General features: G+C 41.7%; 1 protein-coding gene across 1 annotated transcript in view; it reads right to left on the bottom strand.

The window, feature by feature from the left end:
• Window positions 1-18,114, bottom strand: part of OVCH2 (ovochymase 2) — a 55,948-nt gene that overhangs the window by 22,132 nt on the left and 15,702 nt on the right. The window contains exons 9-17 of the mRNA XM_023743034.1: window positions 17,380-17,470; window positions 17,131-17,255; window positions 16,068-16,208; window positions 15,574-15,704; window positions 11,225-11,318; window positions 10,562-10,693; window positions 8,076-8,168; window positions 7,567-7,753; window positions 5,190-5,256 (exon numbers count right to left, since the gene is read on the bottom strand). Of these exons, the coding sequence (XP_023598802.1) occupies window positions 5,190-5,256; window positions 7,567-7,753; window positions 8,076-8,168; window positions 10,562-10,693; window positions 11,225-11,318; window positions 15,574-15,704; window positions 16,068-16,208; window positions 17,131-17,255; window positions 17,380-17,470 (1,061 nt within the window). The remainder of the gene's footprint in view (window positions 1-5,189; window positions 5,257-7,566; window positions 7,754-8,075; window positions 8,169-10,561; window positions 10,694-11,224; window positions 11,319-15,573; window positions 15,705-16,067; window positions 16,209-17,130; window positions 17,256-17,379; window positions 17,471-18,114) is intronic.

Genomic DNA, 18,114 nt, shown 5'->3' with positions numbered 1-18,114 from the left:
AACTGCCAACCTTTCACCTAGCAGCCAAATGCTTAACCACCGTTCCACCAGAGATGCAAATCAAAACCACAATGAGATATCATTTCACCCCACTATGATGGCTAAGATTTAAAAAAAATGAGAAAAGAAAAACAAACAACAAATGTTGGTGAAGATTTAAAGAAATTGGAAACCTTATCCATTGCTGGTGGGAATGCAAAATCATCCAGCCACTGTGGAAAACAGTTCGGCAATTCTTCAAAAAGTTAAACACAGGACTGCCATATGACCCAGCAATTCCACTACTAGGTATATACCCAAGAGACTTGAAAGCTATGATGTAAACAGACACGTGTACACCAATGTTCATTGCAGCGTTATTCATGGTAGCCAAAAGGTGGAAACAACTTAGATGTCCATCAACAGATGAATGAGTAAACAAAATGTCGTATGTACATACAATAGAATTTACTCAGCCATAAAGAGAAATAAAATCCTGATACGTGCAATAACATAGATGTCGTAGATATCTAGTGCTGTTATAACAGAAATACCACAAGCGGATGGCTTTAACAAACAGAAATTTATTGTCTCACAGTTTAGGAGGCTAGAAGTCCCAATTCAGGGTGCCAGCTGTAGGGGAAGGCTTTCTTTCTGTGTCAGCTCTGGGGGAAGGTCCTTGTCATCAGTCTTCCCCAGTTGAGGAGTTTCTCAGCCCAGGAACCCCGGGTCCAAAGGATGCACTTTTCTCCTGGCTCTTGTTTCTTGATGGTATGAAGTCCCCCTGTTTCTCTGCTTATTTCTCTTTTATATCTCAAAGGATACTGACTTAAGATACAACCTAATCTTGTAGATTGAGTCCTGCCTCATCAATGTTACTGCTGCTAGTCTCACCTAATTAACATCATAGAGATAGGATTTACGACACACAGGAAACTCACATCAGATGACAAAATGGTGGACGATTGCAGAATACTGGGAATCATAGCCATTGATAGATATTTTTTGGGGACACAGTTCAGTCCATGACATTCTACTCTTTGGCCCCCAAAAATTCATGTCTTTGCCACATGTAAAACATATTCACCCCATTATATCATAGCAAAAGTCTTAAGTCAACTCCCAGTCCAAAATCCAAAAATTCTTCTTCATCTGTGAAATCTAACATGTAAGTTATCTGCTTCCAAAGTACAATGGTGGAACAGGTACAAGCTAAACATTTCCATTACAGGTGGGAGATATTGGAGGGAAAGAAGGGATAACAGCACCAAGGAAGTCAGCAGAACATAGTTATATTAGCTCTCAAGGCTTGAAAATAATCCTCTGTCTGAGACCATTTAGGCAATGGCCCTGCCCTCCAGACACCGGGTATTGGCTACACTCTGAGTAGAGTTCCCTCAGCACTGGGCTTCAGCTCCACCTTCCAGGCCCAGTGGCGTGGCAACTGTACTCCCTCAGCTTTGTGAAACCCCTTCTAGTCCATCTGAGTGGTGACTCTGTCCTTCGAGACTGAGGCAGTTCTGCTTCCTGTGTTCTTTGTCTCTTTGGTTTCTGCTTCCTGGTTCCTTGGCCTCCTGACCCTTGGGCTTCATCACCCAAGTCTGCCCTGCTGGGGCAAGTGCTCCTCAGCTCTTTAGCTCTACCAGTAAGTGCCTGGAGGCACCCCACTCTGCCAGTAAACTTTGGCCTGAAGGTACTCAGCTCTCTTGCTTCGTGGGTTGGCAAGCCTAGCTCCACTGATAAGTGCTTGGAGGTACCCCACTCCACCAGGAAGCCTCCCTACTCCACCAGGAAGCCTCCTGTGCAAAGGCTCTCAGCTCTCTTGCTCAGTGGGTTGGCCCCAGTGCCTTCTCATGCTGGTCTCTTGGTTCTGTTGCTGATGTTTCTCTACTGCTGCCATTTCTTTGCTGCTGCTTCTTGTGGTCTGCGCCATCTCCAGTGTAACAGCTCTCCTCACTTCCTTCTGAGTCCTCACCAGAATTGTCTTTGATGTCCATGATTCCACCAACAGTCTCTTCAAGTCAATTTAGGCTTTTATTATTAGGCACTTTAAAACTCTTCCAACCTCTATCCATTCACATTTTCAAAACTGCTTCCACATTGTAGGTATCTGTTAGAGCAGCACCCCACTCACTCAGTACCAAGTTCTGACTGAGTTATCTAGTGCTGCTATAACAGAAATACCACAAATGGATGGCTTTAACTAGCCATCCTGGCTCTCGTTTCTTGCTAGTATGAGGTCTCCCTGTCTCTCTGCTCACTTTTCTCTTTTATATCTTCTATATCTCAAAAGAGATTGACTTAAGACACAAACTAATCTTGCAGCTTGAGTCCTGCCTCATCAACGTTACTGCTGCTAATCCCACTTCATTAACATCATACAGATAGGATTAGAACACATAGGAAAATCACATCAGATGACAAAATGGTGGACAATCACACAATACTGGGAATCATGTCCTAGCCAAGGTGGCAGATAGTTTTTGGGGACACAATACAGTCTATGACAGTAGATAAACTTTGAAAACATTATGCTGAGTGAAGTAAGTCAATCACAAAAAGACAAATATTGTGTGATATCACTTATATGAAATATCTAGAATAGGCATATATACAGAAACCAAAGTTTATTAGTGGTTACCAAGGGTGAGAAGGAGAGGGGGAATCATTGTTTAGGAAGCATTGCACTTCTGTATATGGTAATGGAAAAGTTTGGCAACAATTATTGGTGATAGTTGCATGACATGATTAATGTAATTGGGGCCACTAAATTATACGTGTGATAATGTTGAATTCGCAAATGTTGTGTTGCATATATCTTTATAACAATAAAAAAAAGAAGAAGAAAAGAAAACCCTACGGAGCATAGTTCTACTCTGACACACACAGAACTGCCATGAGTCAGAGTTGATTCCATGGCAACTGGTTTTATTTCTCAGGGTTACAGAGAGGATTATATGAGATAATGCATATAAAGGGCCTGGCCCAGAGAAAATATTCAATAAATGCTAACCATTTTTGTTATTATTAGCGTTTATCTACGCAGTCCCTCAAGTTGGGCATCTGAGAGTCATTTTTTTTTTTTAGCTTTTATTTCTTCCATTTGCAAATGTAATTGGTTACCAAATCTTGTTGATTCTGTGAAAGAAATGTTGTTTGAACCTACTTCTTCCTCATTGTGCACTCTCTACTAATCCACATATTTTATTTGGCCTCTTACATCTGTGCTTCTCCTCATTTGTTTCCTGCCTCCGCTGTCTCCCTCTGCCTGTCCAGCCTCTATACGTCTGCCAGAAGATTTTTTTTTTTTAGTACAGATCTGATATTTTTTTCTTCTCTGCACTTAAACTTCAATAGTTCTCATCACATGCAGGATAGAGTCCAACCTCCTTAGCACCAAAATAAGATCCTTCATGACTCGGCCCCAGGCTGTAGGTTTAAATAATCTCAGTTGCCCTACTTCATGCCCTGAAAGCACCAGCCACACAGAAGAGCCCTCCGCTTGGTGTTTCTGATCCTTAGCACAGCCAATTTCGCTGCATGAAATGTCTTTCCTTCCTTGAATACTTGAAAAACCTGATTCTTTTAAGAACCAGTGTAAATGTCTGCTCTCTTAAGATCCAGTGTAAATGTCTCCTCTTTGGTGAAACCTTCTCTGACTCTTCTAGGCAGTGAGTTGCTCCCTTTTCAGTGCTCCACCTGCTCTTTTTGTTCATGTCTGTGACAGCATCTATCACCTAGTATTGGGGTCGGTTGCATACAGGCCTCAAATCCTAAACTAGAAATTCGGGATTAGATTTTATTTACTTTGTATCTCCAAAGCCTAATAGAGAGTCTGGCAAGAAGATGGTGCCCAGTGAAGATTTGCCACATGACCATATGAAGGAATGAATGAATCAAGTGATCAATCATTGCTGTACAGGTAGGATAGGAAAGGTATATTGTGGTATCACATTAGAAACCAAAAAACCAAACCGGTTGCTGTTGAGTCAGTTCCGACTCATGGCAACCCCATGTGTTGTGAGTAGAACTGCACTCCATAGGGTTTTCTAGGCTGTGACCTTTCTAAAGCAACTCACCAGGCCTTTCTTCTGAGGCACCTCTGGATAGGTTTGAATCGCCAACTTTTTGGCTAGTAGTCGAGTGCTTAACCATTTGCGCCTAGAGTGGCTCATTCCTCAGGAGGGGCTTTATAGGAGTGGTGTAAAGATTGTTGTGCTTAAACTGAATCCAGTGTGAGCTCTGTCTCACTAAGCAGTTGGGTGACTGTGTCACTTCAGCTTTATAAGCCTCAGTTTCTATACATTTTTTTCTCTTGAAATGTAGATTAGTATCCTCACATTTTCACACCCTGGGGAAAGTGTGAGAAGGAACAGAGGGAAGGTGTGCAAAGATGCTGGAGTCTGTCAAGTGCTGCAGAGATATAAGGGACCAAGGACAGTTGTGCAAAGGCTTCACATACCTGGATTATGGGTCCCCCATCCTGTGACTGCGCATACCCTGGAGGCAGGCAGCCCTTGGCCTCTCTCAGGTAGACAAGCCGGACGAACAAGCTGATTGAACTGAAGTGGTTCGGCCAGTTGCAGCAGTGCCAAGTCATAGTCCATAGTGGTGTTGTTGAAGGCAGGGTGGATTATAATGTGTTTGATAGACCTTTTCTAATAAGACAAAAGGAGCATTAAATATACCCCTTGAAGAGTGGAGGTGCTTGGAGATTGGGGTGCTTGAATTCCCATAAAAGAAGAAATAATTTGAGGTGCCTATACTTGGTGTCATATGGGATGGTGTTTGATCCAAGTGCCCAGCATAGCACCAGGCAGGGGCTGACCTCAGGGAGGGCTTGTTAAATGACTATTGTTAGTTCTATAGTCTTGTTGGGACTGGAAACAAGGAAAGGCTGGCCCATAGACAAGTCTTCAGTGGTAGATTTCTGGAAGAAGAGGACCTTCATTGTTAGGTGTGGGTGAGGTGTATTATTATGGACATGGACACAATAGAAACACTTGGAATTGGCTCTTGAATCGTCCCCCGTTTCTCTATTTATATAAAGAGAAAGACATTTCATGCTGAATCCTGTACTCCAGACCACAAATATCTATGATACGAGCCTGGACAACACTGGGAACTGCACCATCTAGCGGGGCTACAGTCATCATGGTGAAAACCTGGCAACCAAGACTGGAGAGAAGGGAGGCTCAGAGGCCTCTTACCTGCGGGGAGCCTTTGGCTAAATCAAGGATGCCGGCATTCACCACCCAGGCAGCAGCACGCCGTTCACTGGAAAGTGAAAGAAAAGGTATCTCAGATATGACATCATTAAAATATGTGGGGTTAGAGGGTGACACTCTAAGGGGCCCTCCAAGGAGCCCAGGGAACTGGGGAAAAGCAAGCTGGCCATCTTGACCGTCATTACATTAACTGTCTATTCTGGTATAAATATTATACTACTTTTAATAATATATTTATATATCTGGGAGTATAAGCTTCCCACTTATTATTGTTTTTAAGTTCTTGGCTATAGTTTTTCTAGACTTCCAGGATAAATTTGGATTCATTTTTGTAAGGTTCTTAAAAAAAATCACTTTGGAATTTTGGTAAGATTTAACTTGAACTCATAAGCTATTATGGAGAATAATTGGCATAGTTGAAAAATTAAATTTTCCATTCAGGAAAATGTAGGTCTTCTCTTTTTGTCTTTTTCAAATTTTATCAATAAAGTTTCATAACTCATAATGATCTTCAACATTTCTTATGAAGTACATTACCAGACATTTTTTGTTCTATTTTGAATGGAATTTTTCTTCCATTACAATTTAACAACAGCAGAAAACACCCAAATGGTGCATAATCTGTCTCAGGCTCTATTTTAAGTGTTTTACATATATTAACTAATTTAATCTTTACAACATTGTATTCCCCATTTTACAAATGATTAAATGTATGACAGAGAGATTAAGTAACTCACCTAGAATTGCTCTGCAGTTAGCTGGAGAAAAAGAGCTTAAATTCAGGTAATCTGGCTCCATAATTCATGTTTTTAACCACTCTCTAGATACATATGGCTGATAATTTTACTTCTTTTGAAACTGATCACATGACTGAAGTCTCCTATTAGTTCTAATACATATTTATTATTTTACTTTTCCTTTTATGCAATTATATTATCTTCTAGCTATAGCATTGCCTAGGACTTTCAAATAATAATAATATTAAATAATATAAGTGATAGGCAGTATACTTGTTTGTTCTACTTGAAAGGAGAACACTTACATTTTCTTCATTATATTTGATACTGATTATTGCTTTTTAGTTTTTTTTACATAATGGAATATACTATACATATAAAAGGAGCCCTGGTGGCACAGTGGTTAAGTGCTCAGCTGCTAACTGAAAGGTCAGCCATTTAAGACATATGTATAAATTAAAAAGAACATCCATGTACCCACATCCATATTAAGGAATCAAATACTAGCAATACCTGTGAGGGCCTTTTGTGCCCTTCCTTGATTGTACCCCCTACTTCATTATCTGGGTTATTGCATTTATCGTTCTTTGCTTTTCCTTAATGTTGACCGTATCTGTATTTAGCATAAACAATCTATTGTTTAGCTTTGCATTCTTAAGAACTTTATTTGAAGGGTATCATCAGAGTTGGATTGGGTTTTGGACAGCCTGAAGCCTATGCACTTTTAGGGGCTCTTTTTTAGAAAAAGGATGCAAAATTATAAATACTTTCATAATCTTTTCATGGGGTCCATGCTTACACTTCATGATCAGTAAATTTCACAGTAAATTTGCCTCTGGAGGTCATGCTGTGAGATCTGCAAGAAGTCATTCAAGGATGGGAAAATGAGAATTGGCAGAGCATGGTTGGAGAAATATAATTATTTTATAGCTACACCCCACTAGGTTCAGAGTGTTGAAAAATTCTTTGCATGTATTTCCAGCACTTGAATCTCTAAATAAGGGAATATTGGACAGTTCTGTCAAGTTCTTCTCTACCTATTTTGCCGGACACTATATCATGTTCTCATAAAGGGGAATTCTGGGACAATACCTAAGTGTTTGTCTTCAGTCTGGTGCCATCTGACCCATATCTAGCAATACTCCTTAATTTCTGTGGTATTTGGAAAGTGCTCTTACCTGTTTTCTGGAGCCAGTGGTGGTTTCCCTTTAATTTTATATTCCATTGGTTATTTCAGTAAGTTTCTCTGAGGACAGGGTTGATGTGTGCCTTAATGTCATCATCTTTTAGGAAGTAACCCCTGTCTGAATTTATTACGGATTTTATCTGATCAACCCACTGACAAATTAAGCTAAGTTTCTTTCCTAAGCAATACTATGCTGTCAGCCTAGTGTTCACCAAGTTGTGGAGCACAGTGTGAAGGGACAGAACTTGCTTGAGCACTCAGGGAGCTCAAGGTCTGCCTAGGAAGACAGGACGCCCATGACAGTGATGAATAGAGAAGTGAGTTGTAACTCACAGCAGTCCCTGATGGATATCAGAGGCGATGGCTGAAGGATTAATAAAATCAACCAACTTACACCATCAGCTCCCACCCCATACCATTCCCCAGGTTTACTTACTTATTGGAGAAGCAGTGAGCCGCAGTGACTACCCAGGTCTTCCCAATGACAGCCCCTCCACAGAGATGCTTGGTGGCAATCTGAAGACTGACCTGCCATGACCAGGAGCCAGCTGAGGCTTCCTTGCCTCCCACAGTCCAGCTGGAAAGAAACCTGGGAGGGGGAGAAGTGACTCCATAGAGGTCACCTGGGAGGGGAGCATGGAGATATAGCTTTATTACCTCTGGGTCTTCCTCACCATCAAGTCCAGATAACAATCTCTGAGCACCTCCTTTGTGCCAGGTGCTTTATCAGACACCTGGGAACAATGAGAAACACTTGACTGGAATTCCTACCTACCTGTGATCTTTCCTTCCTGAGTGCCTATCCTATGGATTTCAGACTTAGCCAGCCCTTTCAATCATATACCCTAATTCCTAATAGTAAATCTATTGGTCCTGTTTCTTGGTATAACCCTGACTGTTATACCCCGTGTATACTGATGGGTCACGTTCCTCAGACCAGCTTACCAGAAACATTAGTTTCTTCAGGTAGTATATTCCACGTGTTCTCCGGAAGCACTGACTCATCCTCTGATGTGGAAATGTTTAAATCTGGGTGTAAGCATAACACAATTGATCAGCTCTCATAAAGAAGGCCAGGGTTGGGGCCTTACCAAAAATGATTTATGGAGATTTTGTTAGAATTCTGAGGTACCTCAGTCAACTGGAGTCTCTGGGTATTTTACTGAAACATGGAGCATTTAAAAAAAAGTTTTTTTATTGTACTTTAAATGAAGGTTTACAGAACAAATACTTTCTCCTTCAACAGTTTGTATACATATTGTTTTATGACAATGTTAACAACCCCATGACATGTCAACACTGTCCCTTCTTGACCTCAGGTTCCCTATTGCCAGTTTTCCTGTCCCCTCCTGCCTTCTAGTCCTTGTCCCTGGACTGTTGTGCCCCATTAGTCTCGTTTTGTTTTATGGGGCTGTCTAATCACTGGCTGAACAGTGAACCTCGGGAGTGACTTCGTTACTGAGCTAAAAGGGTGTCCGGGGGCATACTCTTCGGGTTTCTCCAATCTCTGTCAGGCCAGTAAGTCTGGTCTTTTTTTGTGAGCTAGAATTTTGTTCTACATTTTTGTCCAGCTATGTCCAGAACCCTCTGTTGTGATCCCAGTCAGAACAGTCAGTGGTGGTAACCAGGCACCATCTAGTTGTACTGGACTCAGCCTGGTGGAGGCCATGGTAGCTGTGGTCCATTAGTCCTATGGACTAATCTTTTCCTTGTATCTTGTTTTCTTCATTCTTCCTTGCTCCTGAAGGGCTGAGACCAGTGAAGTATGTTAGATGGCTGCTCACAGGCTTTTAAGACCCCAGACACTGCTCATCAAGGTAGAATGTAGAACATTTTCTTTATTAACTGTGTTATGCCAATTGAGGTAGATGTTCCCCGAGACCATGGTCCCCACAGCCCTTAGCCCAGCAATTCAGTCCCTCAGGGAGTTTGGATGTGTCTATGAAGCTTCCATGACCTTTCCTTGAAACATGGAGCGTTTTAACTGTAACCTGGCTTTGACATTAGCACCTGCTGAATGCCCAACAAGAAGGAATAGCTTGGGAAGCAGATAACTGGCTCTGTGGAATTTGGACAGAGGAATCATGAATGTGAGGAGTTGGAAGGAAGCTGGGTAGTTCAAGTGTCTGGGGACTAGGGGTTGGTAAAGATATCTCACATTTCTGAGCCTCTGTTATGTGTTGCGTACTTGGTCATGGCCAAGCATGCATTAGCTGATTTAAACCTCACTACATTCTTATTCTTAAGGATTTCATTTTACTTGGATCCACAATCAACACCCATGGAAGCAGCAGTCAAGAACTCAAACGATGTATTGCATTGGGCAAATCTGCTGCAAAAGACCTCTTTAAAGTGTTAAAAAGCAAAGATGTCACTTTGAGGACTAAGGCGCGCCTGACCCAAGCCATGGTATTTTCAATTGCCTCAAATGCATGCAAAAGCTGGGTAATGAATAAGGAAGACCAAAGGAGAATTGATGCCTTTCAATTGTGGTGTTGGTGAAGAATATTGAATATACCGCAGACTGCTAGAAGAACGAACAAATCTGTCTTGGAAGATGTAGAGCCAGAAGGCTGCTTAGAAGTGAGGATGGCAAGACTTTGTCTCACGTACTTTGGACATGTTATCAGGAGGGACCAGTCCCTGGAGAAGGGCGTCATGCTTTATAAAGTAGAGGGTCAGTGAAAAAGAGGAAGACCCTCAAGGAGATGGATTGACACAGTGGCTGCAATAGTGGGCTCAAACATAGCAACAATTGTGAGGATGGCGCAGGACCGGGCAGTGTTTCATTCTGTTGTACATAGGGTCGCTGTGAGTTGGAACCAATTGACAGCACCTAACAACAATAAGATTCTTATTCCACCACTCTTCTGTCATTTTGTCATACTGTGGTGGCTTGTGTGTTGCTATGATGCTGGAAGCCCTGACACTGGTATTTCAAATATCAGCAGGGTCACCTGTGGTGGACAGGTTTCAGTGGAGCTTCTAGACTGAGACAGACTAGGAAGAAAGTCCTGGCAATCTACTTCAGAAAATTGTCCGATGAAAACTTTATGGATCATAACAGAATATTGTCTGATAAAGTGGTGGAAGATGAGCCCCCTAGGTTGGAAGATCCTACACAGTAGCTGCAGCAGCGGACTCAAACATACTAACGATCATGAAGATGACAAAGGACAGGGCAAGGTTATGTTTTTTTATGTATAAGGTCACCATGAGTTGGAGCCAACTCAGCGGCAACTAACAATAACAGCACATTCTTACTAGGCATGCATCACTGTTCCATTTTAAGGTTGAAGAAGAGGAGTGTTATGTGACTCCTTCCTAAGATCACCCTTCTAGTAAGGATAGGCCAAGATTCAGACATATTTCCTACCACATTATGAGTATTAGAATTGGGAACCTAGGAGTTAGTGCCTCTGTCTTCTTACCTGCTTCAGAAATGAAGGAGACTGTAGCCTGGAAGCCTCTGAAGGTCAAGTTCTCATCTGACTGGAAGCTGATGAGCATTACACTGGAGGAGCTCAGCACAGGGGCAGGGACAGCAAAGCCACACAACCGAGCTGGCTCAAACCCAATCCAGGCAAGACGTTGTCAAGTGCCAGGCAAATAAACAGGGCATGGGAAAGGAGAAAGAATTTTGTCTTTTAGGTAATTGTTGAGAAATAATAAATAAATAATAAACAAGCTTTTCTGATGGACATCACAATCCATTTTCAAAACAGAAAGGCAGTTTGCTTTTTTTATATATGTATTTAACCCCATTGACATTTCAATTGTTTCATCTCCCAAGCACTCCCACTGGAAATGCCAAGGAAATTGGTTCTAGCCACAGGGCTTTGTTTCAGAGGCACTTGGCCCTCCCCACACCTAGTCTTTGTAGGCCTTCTGTATTTTCTGTTCAAATGGTTCTTTGAGTCTACCTCTTTCTCTTCCTGCCCCATGACGTAGAGGAAGAAGGAGTGGAGATGAGAACATAGGAAGGTATGAAGGTGGTGAAGGGGAATGAGGGAAGATTGAGCCAATTCCTTTTTATCTCCATCTCAAGACTGGGTCCAAACCAGAGGACACTGAGGCTCCACGGGAACACAAACCTATTTCCTTCTTCCTTTCCACATCCCTGTGCACTGTCACATAGTCAGAAGTGCAGTCTCCACTTTCTTCTATTTCCAGACTCTGAAATGAAAGCTGAAAATACCCAGCGTTACATCAAGAATAAATCATACGAATGGGTTTCCTGATTTTGATCAAGGAGAGAAATTCTAGATTGTTTAACATGCATCTAACTTTCTTGACAGATAAGAAAGTCTGTATCCTGGCTCCTCTTCAAACATTCTTGGTTCATGAGTGGGGTAAAATACTGAGGAAAAGATGCTCTATCACAGGTTATCAAAACTTCTGAAACATGTAAGCTAGCAAATATGAGCTGAATTTAAGGGTGGGGAAATGTGCACATATTTGAGCTCCCTGGCAATTCTAAGAGACCAGAAGAGCCACCTCATGGAGATTTTTTTCTTTGGAAGCAATTAGTCTTTGGGTTATGCTAGGACCCCATGGACACACAGCTGCTTCTCTGGATATTTTATGATATTTTTGCTACGATTTGAATTGTTTCTCTCAAAAAGTTATGTTGAACACCTAACTCCTGTACTTGGAATATGACCCTATTTGGCAATAGAGGTTTTCTTTTGTTATGTTAATGAGGTAATGCCAGAGTAAGGATCCTAAACATAATCCTTTCTGAGTTTGTCTTATAAAAAGAGCAAAATAAACACACGCACGCATGCACGACACACACACACACACACACGGAGATGGGGGTAAGAGACTATGTGAGGAACCGTCTACAAGCCAAGGAATGCCCAGGAATACCCAGGACTACCAACAAGGAGGGACCATTCCCTAGAGCTGATGCCCTGATTTGTACTTCTGGCCTCTGAAACTGTGAGACAATAAATTCCTGTTCTTTAAAGTCTCCCACTTGTAGTATTTGTGTATGGTAGCACTAGGCAACTAAGATACTTCATCTTGAAACTCCTGTTCTCCTAAGTCAAGACTGAAGTGGTTGTGCCCCTTAGAGATGGTGTCTTTCCAGCTGGGTCCACCTGGCAGAATATATCTGGCTCCTATTCCCACCTGCTCTGTTTGGCTACCTATAAATCTCCAAGTCCCTCTGACAAATTCTGAGATATGGCATAGATATGAGTGAGTCTAAATGCTGATATAAAACAAAACATCTGAGTTACTGACTTGCAAAGGTGATCTCAGAGACAATGGCAGTGAATTTTGAGAAATCATAGATGTTACTGAAAACAGAAATCCTGGTATGGGTTAGAGAGAGTTGATTTTGTATACTAAGCTTAAATATAAATGTCAGCAAAATTCTTGAGTAGATTATTAAACATATGATGTGTGGTGCTCTAGAAAAGAAAGATAATCACTTGAGGTCAACATGGATTCACCGAGAATAACTTATGGCAAATCTCATATCCATAGTTTTTATGATCATAATATTTAATGGCTGCATAATATTCCATTATTTCTATCTTTGTACAATTATGATGGTTCCAATTTTTTACTGTCCTAAAAATGTGGCAATGAATATCTTTATGATTTCACTTTTTCCTTCCCTTGCATTATTTACTCTGTTGGGCACTTGTTTTATGTTTAGGCAAAAGGAAGGGGAGTATCTAGACAGAGGTAACAATGTGAAGAAGGAGCAAGGAAACAACATCGAACCATCTTTAAGCAGTTTGGTACCACTGGTCAATTGAGTTTGAAGCAAGGGGTGGTGGGAGATATGGCTGGTGAGGTAGGAGTTGGATTGTAACACATAGCTGATGGGAATTCAGTGGAGCCTGAGCACTCAGCAAGAGACATAGGGGACTGCATGGATAAGACAAAACTGGAGGCAAATGATCATTAGTGGTGAATGTAGGGATGGAAGGGAGTGGACATGTTTCAGAAGCAGGATTCATTCAAAGATTTATTAAATTTTTACTTTGGTGTTTTCTACAAATGGGCCTTTTTCTCTCCAAGTCAAATGGCATGTACGTTGTTATGACTTTTAATACCTATTTCCAAATCACTATTTCAGCTGAGCCCTGCAAGATGATGCTATCACTGGAAGGCTAGAGAACGTCATTTCTCCCCTGCACAACACTTGGCATATGTTTGTTGAATAGATGTTGCGAATCACTTCTAGCTCTGGCATTGTCAGATTTTCAACTAAATTTTCTCTTCTTCCTCCTTCTAGAAATACGCTCATGCCTAAACTTTTATCTTCCATTACTAACAACAACTTTTCCCTTAATTGTGCTTCCTCCTGAAATGTCTGTCTTGGCTCTTTTTTGGGTTTCAAAAACTTTTAGAAAGAGAACATCTACAAAAGGTCGATGGGTGGCGCAAATGGTTTATGCTTGACTGCTAACCTGAATGTTGGCCGCTCAAACCTACCCAGCAACACTGAGGAATAAAGGCCTGGCGATCTGCTTCTGTAAAAATTACAGCCAGGAAAACCCTGTGGAGCTCAGTTCTGCTCTGTAACACCTGGGATCACCATGAGTTAGAATCAACTCAATGGCAACGGGATTTTTGGTTTTATATTGACTTCCTGTATATCGTCTTCTCCCAATAATTTGTAAAACTTTTATGATCTGTCTGCTCCTAATACCCCACATAACTTGATATTTCAGGCACCATCATTTACTCTCCACTCCCAAATCCCCTCAATTGTTAATCCAGTTATTCTGGGGTTTTTTGTTCCTTTGTTTGTTTTGTTTTCTTTTATTGGGGGTGGGTGGGAGCAGGTCAATTAATTCTCAGTTCTTACTCTCTTTAAACTCTAAATTTGTGTGGTAAATCCAAATTACCCATCACACTGTTTTTTGTTTTGATTCACTTTGCTTTTAAAATTAAAGGTCCTGTTCTCTGGACTGTCATAACACCATGCCAATCAGGTTCTCCTCCTGCATCTTAGATGTCATTCTGTCTTTTAAATATAAGAGAATTTTGAGGTTTGGAAACCCTGGTGGCGTAGTGGTTAAGTGTTATGGCTGCTAACCAAAAGTTCAGCAGTTTGAATCCACCAGGGCCTCCTCGGAAACCCTATGAGGCAGTTCTACTGTGTCCTTTAGGGTCGCTGTGAGTTGGAATCGACTCGACGGCAACGGGTTTGGGTTTGGTTTTTGGTTTTGGTCTGCCCTCACCCCTCCCTACTTTTTCTCCTTCTTACACCCTCTTACTTTCAATTATTATTTCAAGAGAAACACTTAAAAACTAATGTCAAGTTCCAACCTCACCCTGTTTCACTGCCTGGTGACATCTCTGCAGATGGCCTGCTAAACCAAAAATAAACTTGTTGCCGTTGAGTCGATTCCAAATCAAAATGACCCTATAGGACAGAGTAGAACTGCCCCACTGGGTTTCCAAGACTGTAATCTTTAGGGAAGCAGACTGCCACATTTTTCTCCCATGGAGCTGCTGGTAGGTTCAAACTGCTGACCTTTTGGTTAGCAACCGAGTGCTTAACCATTGTGCCACCAGGGCTCCCTAGATTGCTTGCTAGTGCTTAATAAACGAACAGCAACAAACACTAGTTGAATGCCAAAAAAACTCCGCCCTGACATTCAAAGGCCTCCATACTTTGACTGACCACAGCATCTTCTTCCACTACTCCTCTCAGTGCACTTATGACTCAGTTAAACCAGGGATTCCCTGAATCTGTTTGTTGTACACTGGTTCCTCTTTGGTCACTGACTCTGTCACCTCTGCTTGGAAGGCTTGATGGTTATGGCTGATTATCATTGACTTTTGTTAGTTACTGTTTACAAGTGTTTTGTTAGCAAATTAATAAGAAAGAAAATTCTTGTTTCTAGAAGGGACTAAACCAAAAACACCAAACCCGTTGCCATGGAATCAGTTCCAACTCATACAAATTACCAGGTACAAAGATGAAGGCGGCACTCAACAAAAAGTAAAGAGCACTAGTGTCACCTAGTGGTAAAAGTGGGTGGTTGCAGGGGAAATTAGGCTGATGCGTTCTTCAGCAAGTATTTGCTATGAGTTGAAATCCACTCCTTGGCAACTGTTTTTTTGTTTTTTGTTTTTTGTTTTTTAATTTATTGAGAGTCTTGTGTGGTGGGCTCTGTCCTAGGTACTATGAATATAACCAGAAAACCAAACCCGTTGCCATCAAGTGGTTTGAACTCATAGTGACCCTATAGGACAGAGTAGAACTGCCCCATAGGGTTTCCAAGGAGCTGCTGATGGATTCAAACTGCCGACCTTTTATATAGCAGCCAAACTCGTAACTATCATGCCACCAGGGCTCCAGCTATAGCAGTGAACAAATCAGATAAAAACCTCTGCACCCCTGGTTGGTGCTTATGTTAACTCTTCTATGGAGATACCATAGCAAAGTATGGGTAATCAAAATTTATACCTTAATTAGATAATGTTTTGGGGCTTGAAAAATCCATCTACAGTTAGCCATGTTACTGTAGTTCTCAGGATAGTGAAGACTGTGTATGAGGCCTTCTTCAAAAAGGACAACTAAGGAACCACAACCTGAATCTGAAACAGAAGGAAAAACATCCAAAACAAATGCTATCACCCAAGCAAAGAGGAATCCTTTTTGTTCTTCTTCCTGTCTCCCACAAATGGTGCATGAAATGAATCTTCAGGCAGAACCAACAAGAAGGAAAAAGTTTGTGCACTGATTTTCCAGAACTCATCAGGCCCTCTGAACTCTCCAGGTGAACAATGAGTGTGAGTTAGCAGGACAGAGATAGAGTGTGTCCTGCTCTCTAAACTCTGCATCCACTGTGGAGCCCAGCAGACCTTGAGATGGTGCCCCCTGCCCCTTATATAATTTCTATGGGGCCCAAAGTTTTACAAAAGCCCTGGATGGTATGTGATAAAAGTAAATGGTTTTACCAGGAAGATAGTTTGGTTTAAGAGCTTTATAAGTGAGATTAAACCCAGCAGCATAATCTGTGGCATCAGAGATGAACTTAAGCCTTATAGAGTCAGAGCCAATGCGAACAGATGAAAAGAGGCCTTCTCCACAGAATTTTCCTGAAACATGAGAAGGAAGATTACTTTAGAATCTAGATAGCAGTAGCCATTAAAAGACTTAAGAAGAACTGAATTTGACATGATACTTCAGGATTATGTAAACCAGGGTTTCTTAATCTCAACACTATTGACAGTTTGAACCAGAACATTCTTTGGGTTCAGGCTGTCTTATGTGCTGTAGGATGTTTAGTAGCATTCCTGGGCTCTACCCACTAGTTATTAGTAGAACCTCCTCAGTTGTGACCACCCAAAATGCTTCCAAGACATTGCCAAATGTTTCCTGGAGGCAAAATCGCTCCCAGTTGAGAACCACAGAAACCCTACTCCATTTCTATTTCTAAGATAAATCACTCTTGTCTCCTTCTCACAGTTGTCTATTAGTATTTTTCTTCATAGCTTGATGAGGTACGTAAAGGTCATTCCTATGCTAGAAAAGCAGCATCCTGGTTGAGAGGCTCTGCAGTACATTTAGATTTTACTCCTGATGGTCTCCAGGCCTGGCAAATAGGTCTAGAAAGCCTGGTTCGAAGGGAAGCATATGCAGCAAGTAAAGTGCCCTGTGGCCTTGTAGCCATCACGTAGAGCTATTACTCTGGGCTCAGATTTAATTCTTTCCCACTCCCAATTTTGAGTCTCAAATTTGGAGACATGAAGTATGGGTGTTTACAGATGCTTTCCCCCATTGCTGTTGAGTCAATTCCAACTCATAGCAACCCTACAGGACAGAGTAGAACTGCCCCATAGGGTTTCCAAGGAGCGGCTGGTGATTCGAACTGGCGACCTTTTGGTTAGCAGTCATAACTCTTAACCACTATGCCACCAGGGCTCCTTACAGATGCCTTAATGCCAGGCATATTGTAACCAGGCCCCATTAAGTCCACTTAGCATTAGTTTCAATTAGATAATATGAAAATTCACTCACCAATAAGTCTGTCTCCTAAAGAGTGTATTGACAGGTAACTGTGGTGACAAGACTCCACATCCAAGCGAGAAAAACTGAGCAACACGTGCATTTTCTCTGGTACTAACAGGGTCCAGACACACAGTCTGTAGGCAGATACATTGGGAGGGTGTTATTTCTAGCCAGAAAGTGACTATCATGATCTAATAATGGGCACTGGCAGACTGGAGGTGGGAGTAGAAGGAGGGGCTGCAGAGCAGGGCTACTCACTGGTTGCTTTCATAAAATAGGTGGGGGCTTTCTGGGAAGTGAAGTTCTCCCTCAGGCCCACTGACCACACCATCCTGCTCACTGCATGAGGCTGGGAAGGAAAGCCATAGAAAATCAGGACTAACAGTGATGGCTAACTTCAATAGCCCCCTCCTTCCAGAAGCTGTAGACACTGTAGCCTTCTGGTTCTTTTCCTACCTCCCTGGCCACTTGCTGTACTCTCCCTTTCTTCACAAAGTCTTTTCTTGTCTTCACTTTTATGATGCCTTATTTTTTTTTTTTCTTGTAGATTCTGGTTTACCTTGGAAATACATGATTTCTTCTCCTAAGTCTTCTTTCTCTGACCCCATGACTCCATCTTGTAAATAGAGGTATTCCCCAGATTCTATTCTTAGTCGTCATTTTTTCTCTCTACGTTAGTCCTCTGGCCAGTCTCATCCATACCCTCAGTTTAACTATCATCTCTGTACTTCTGAACTTCAGACCTGATTTTACAAATGTCTCCTGGATAGCTCTACCTAAACATTTGTGAAACTTAGCATGCCCCAAATGGAATTCCTCTGGGTCTGCAAAACTGGTTCCACTTCTGATTTCATTACATTTATTGCTCTTCTCCTAGTCTTTTGTCTCAAAACTTCGGTACTTTCCTTAACTCCTCCATCTCTTTCACACCCGTTCATAAAATTGACTGTTGTTGTTAGGTGCCGTCAAGTCATTTCCAATTCTGGTAACCCT

The sequence above is a fragment of the Trichechus manatus genome, unplaced genomic scaffold, assembly GCF_000243295.1.
Source record: "Trichechus manatus latirostris isolate Lorelei unplaced genomic scaffold, TriManLat1.0 scaffold00232, whole genome shotgun sequence".
NCBI lineage: Eukaryota > Metazoa > Chordata > Mammalia > Sirenia > Trichechidae > Trichechus > Trichechus manatus.
This window is presented reverse-complemented; position numbering and strand designations above follow the sequence as displayed.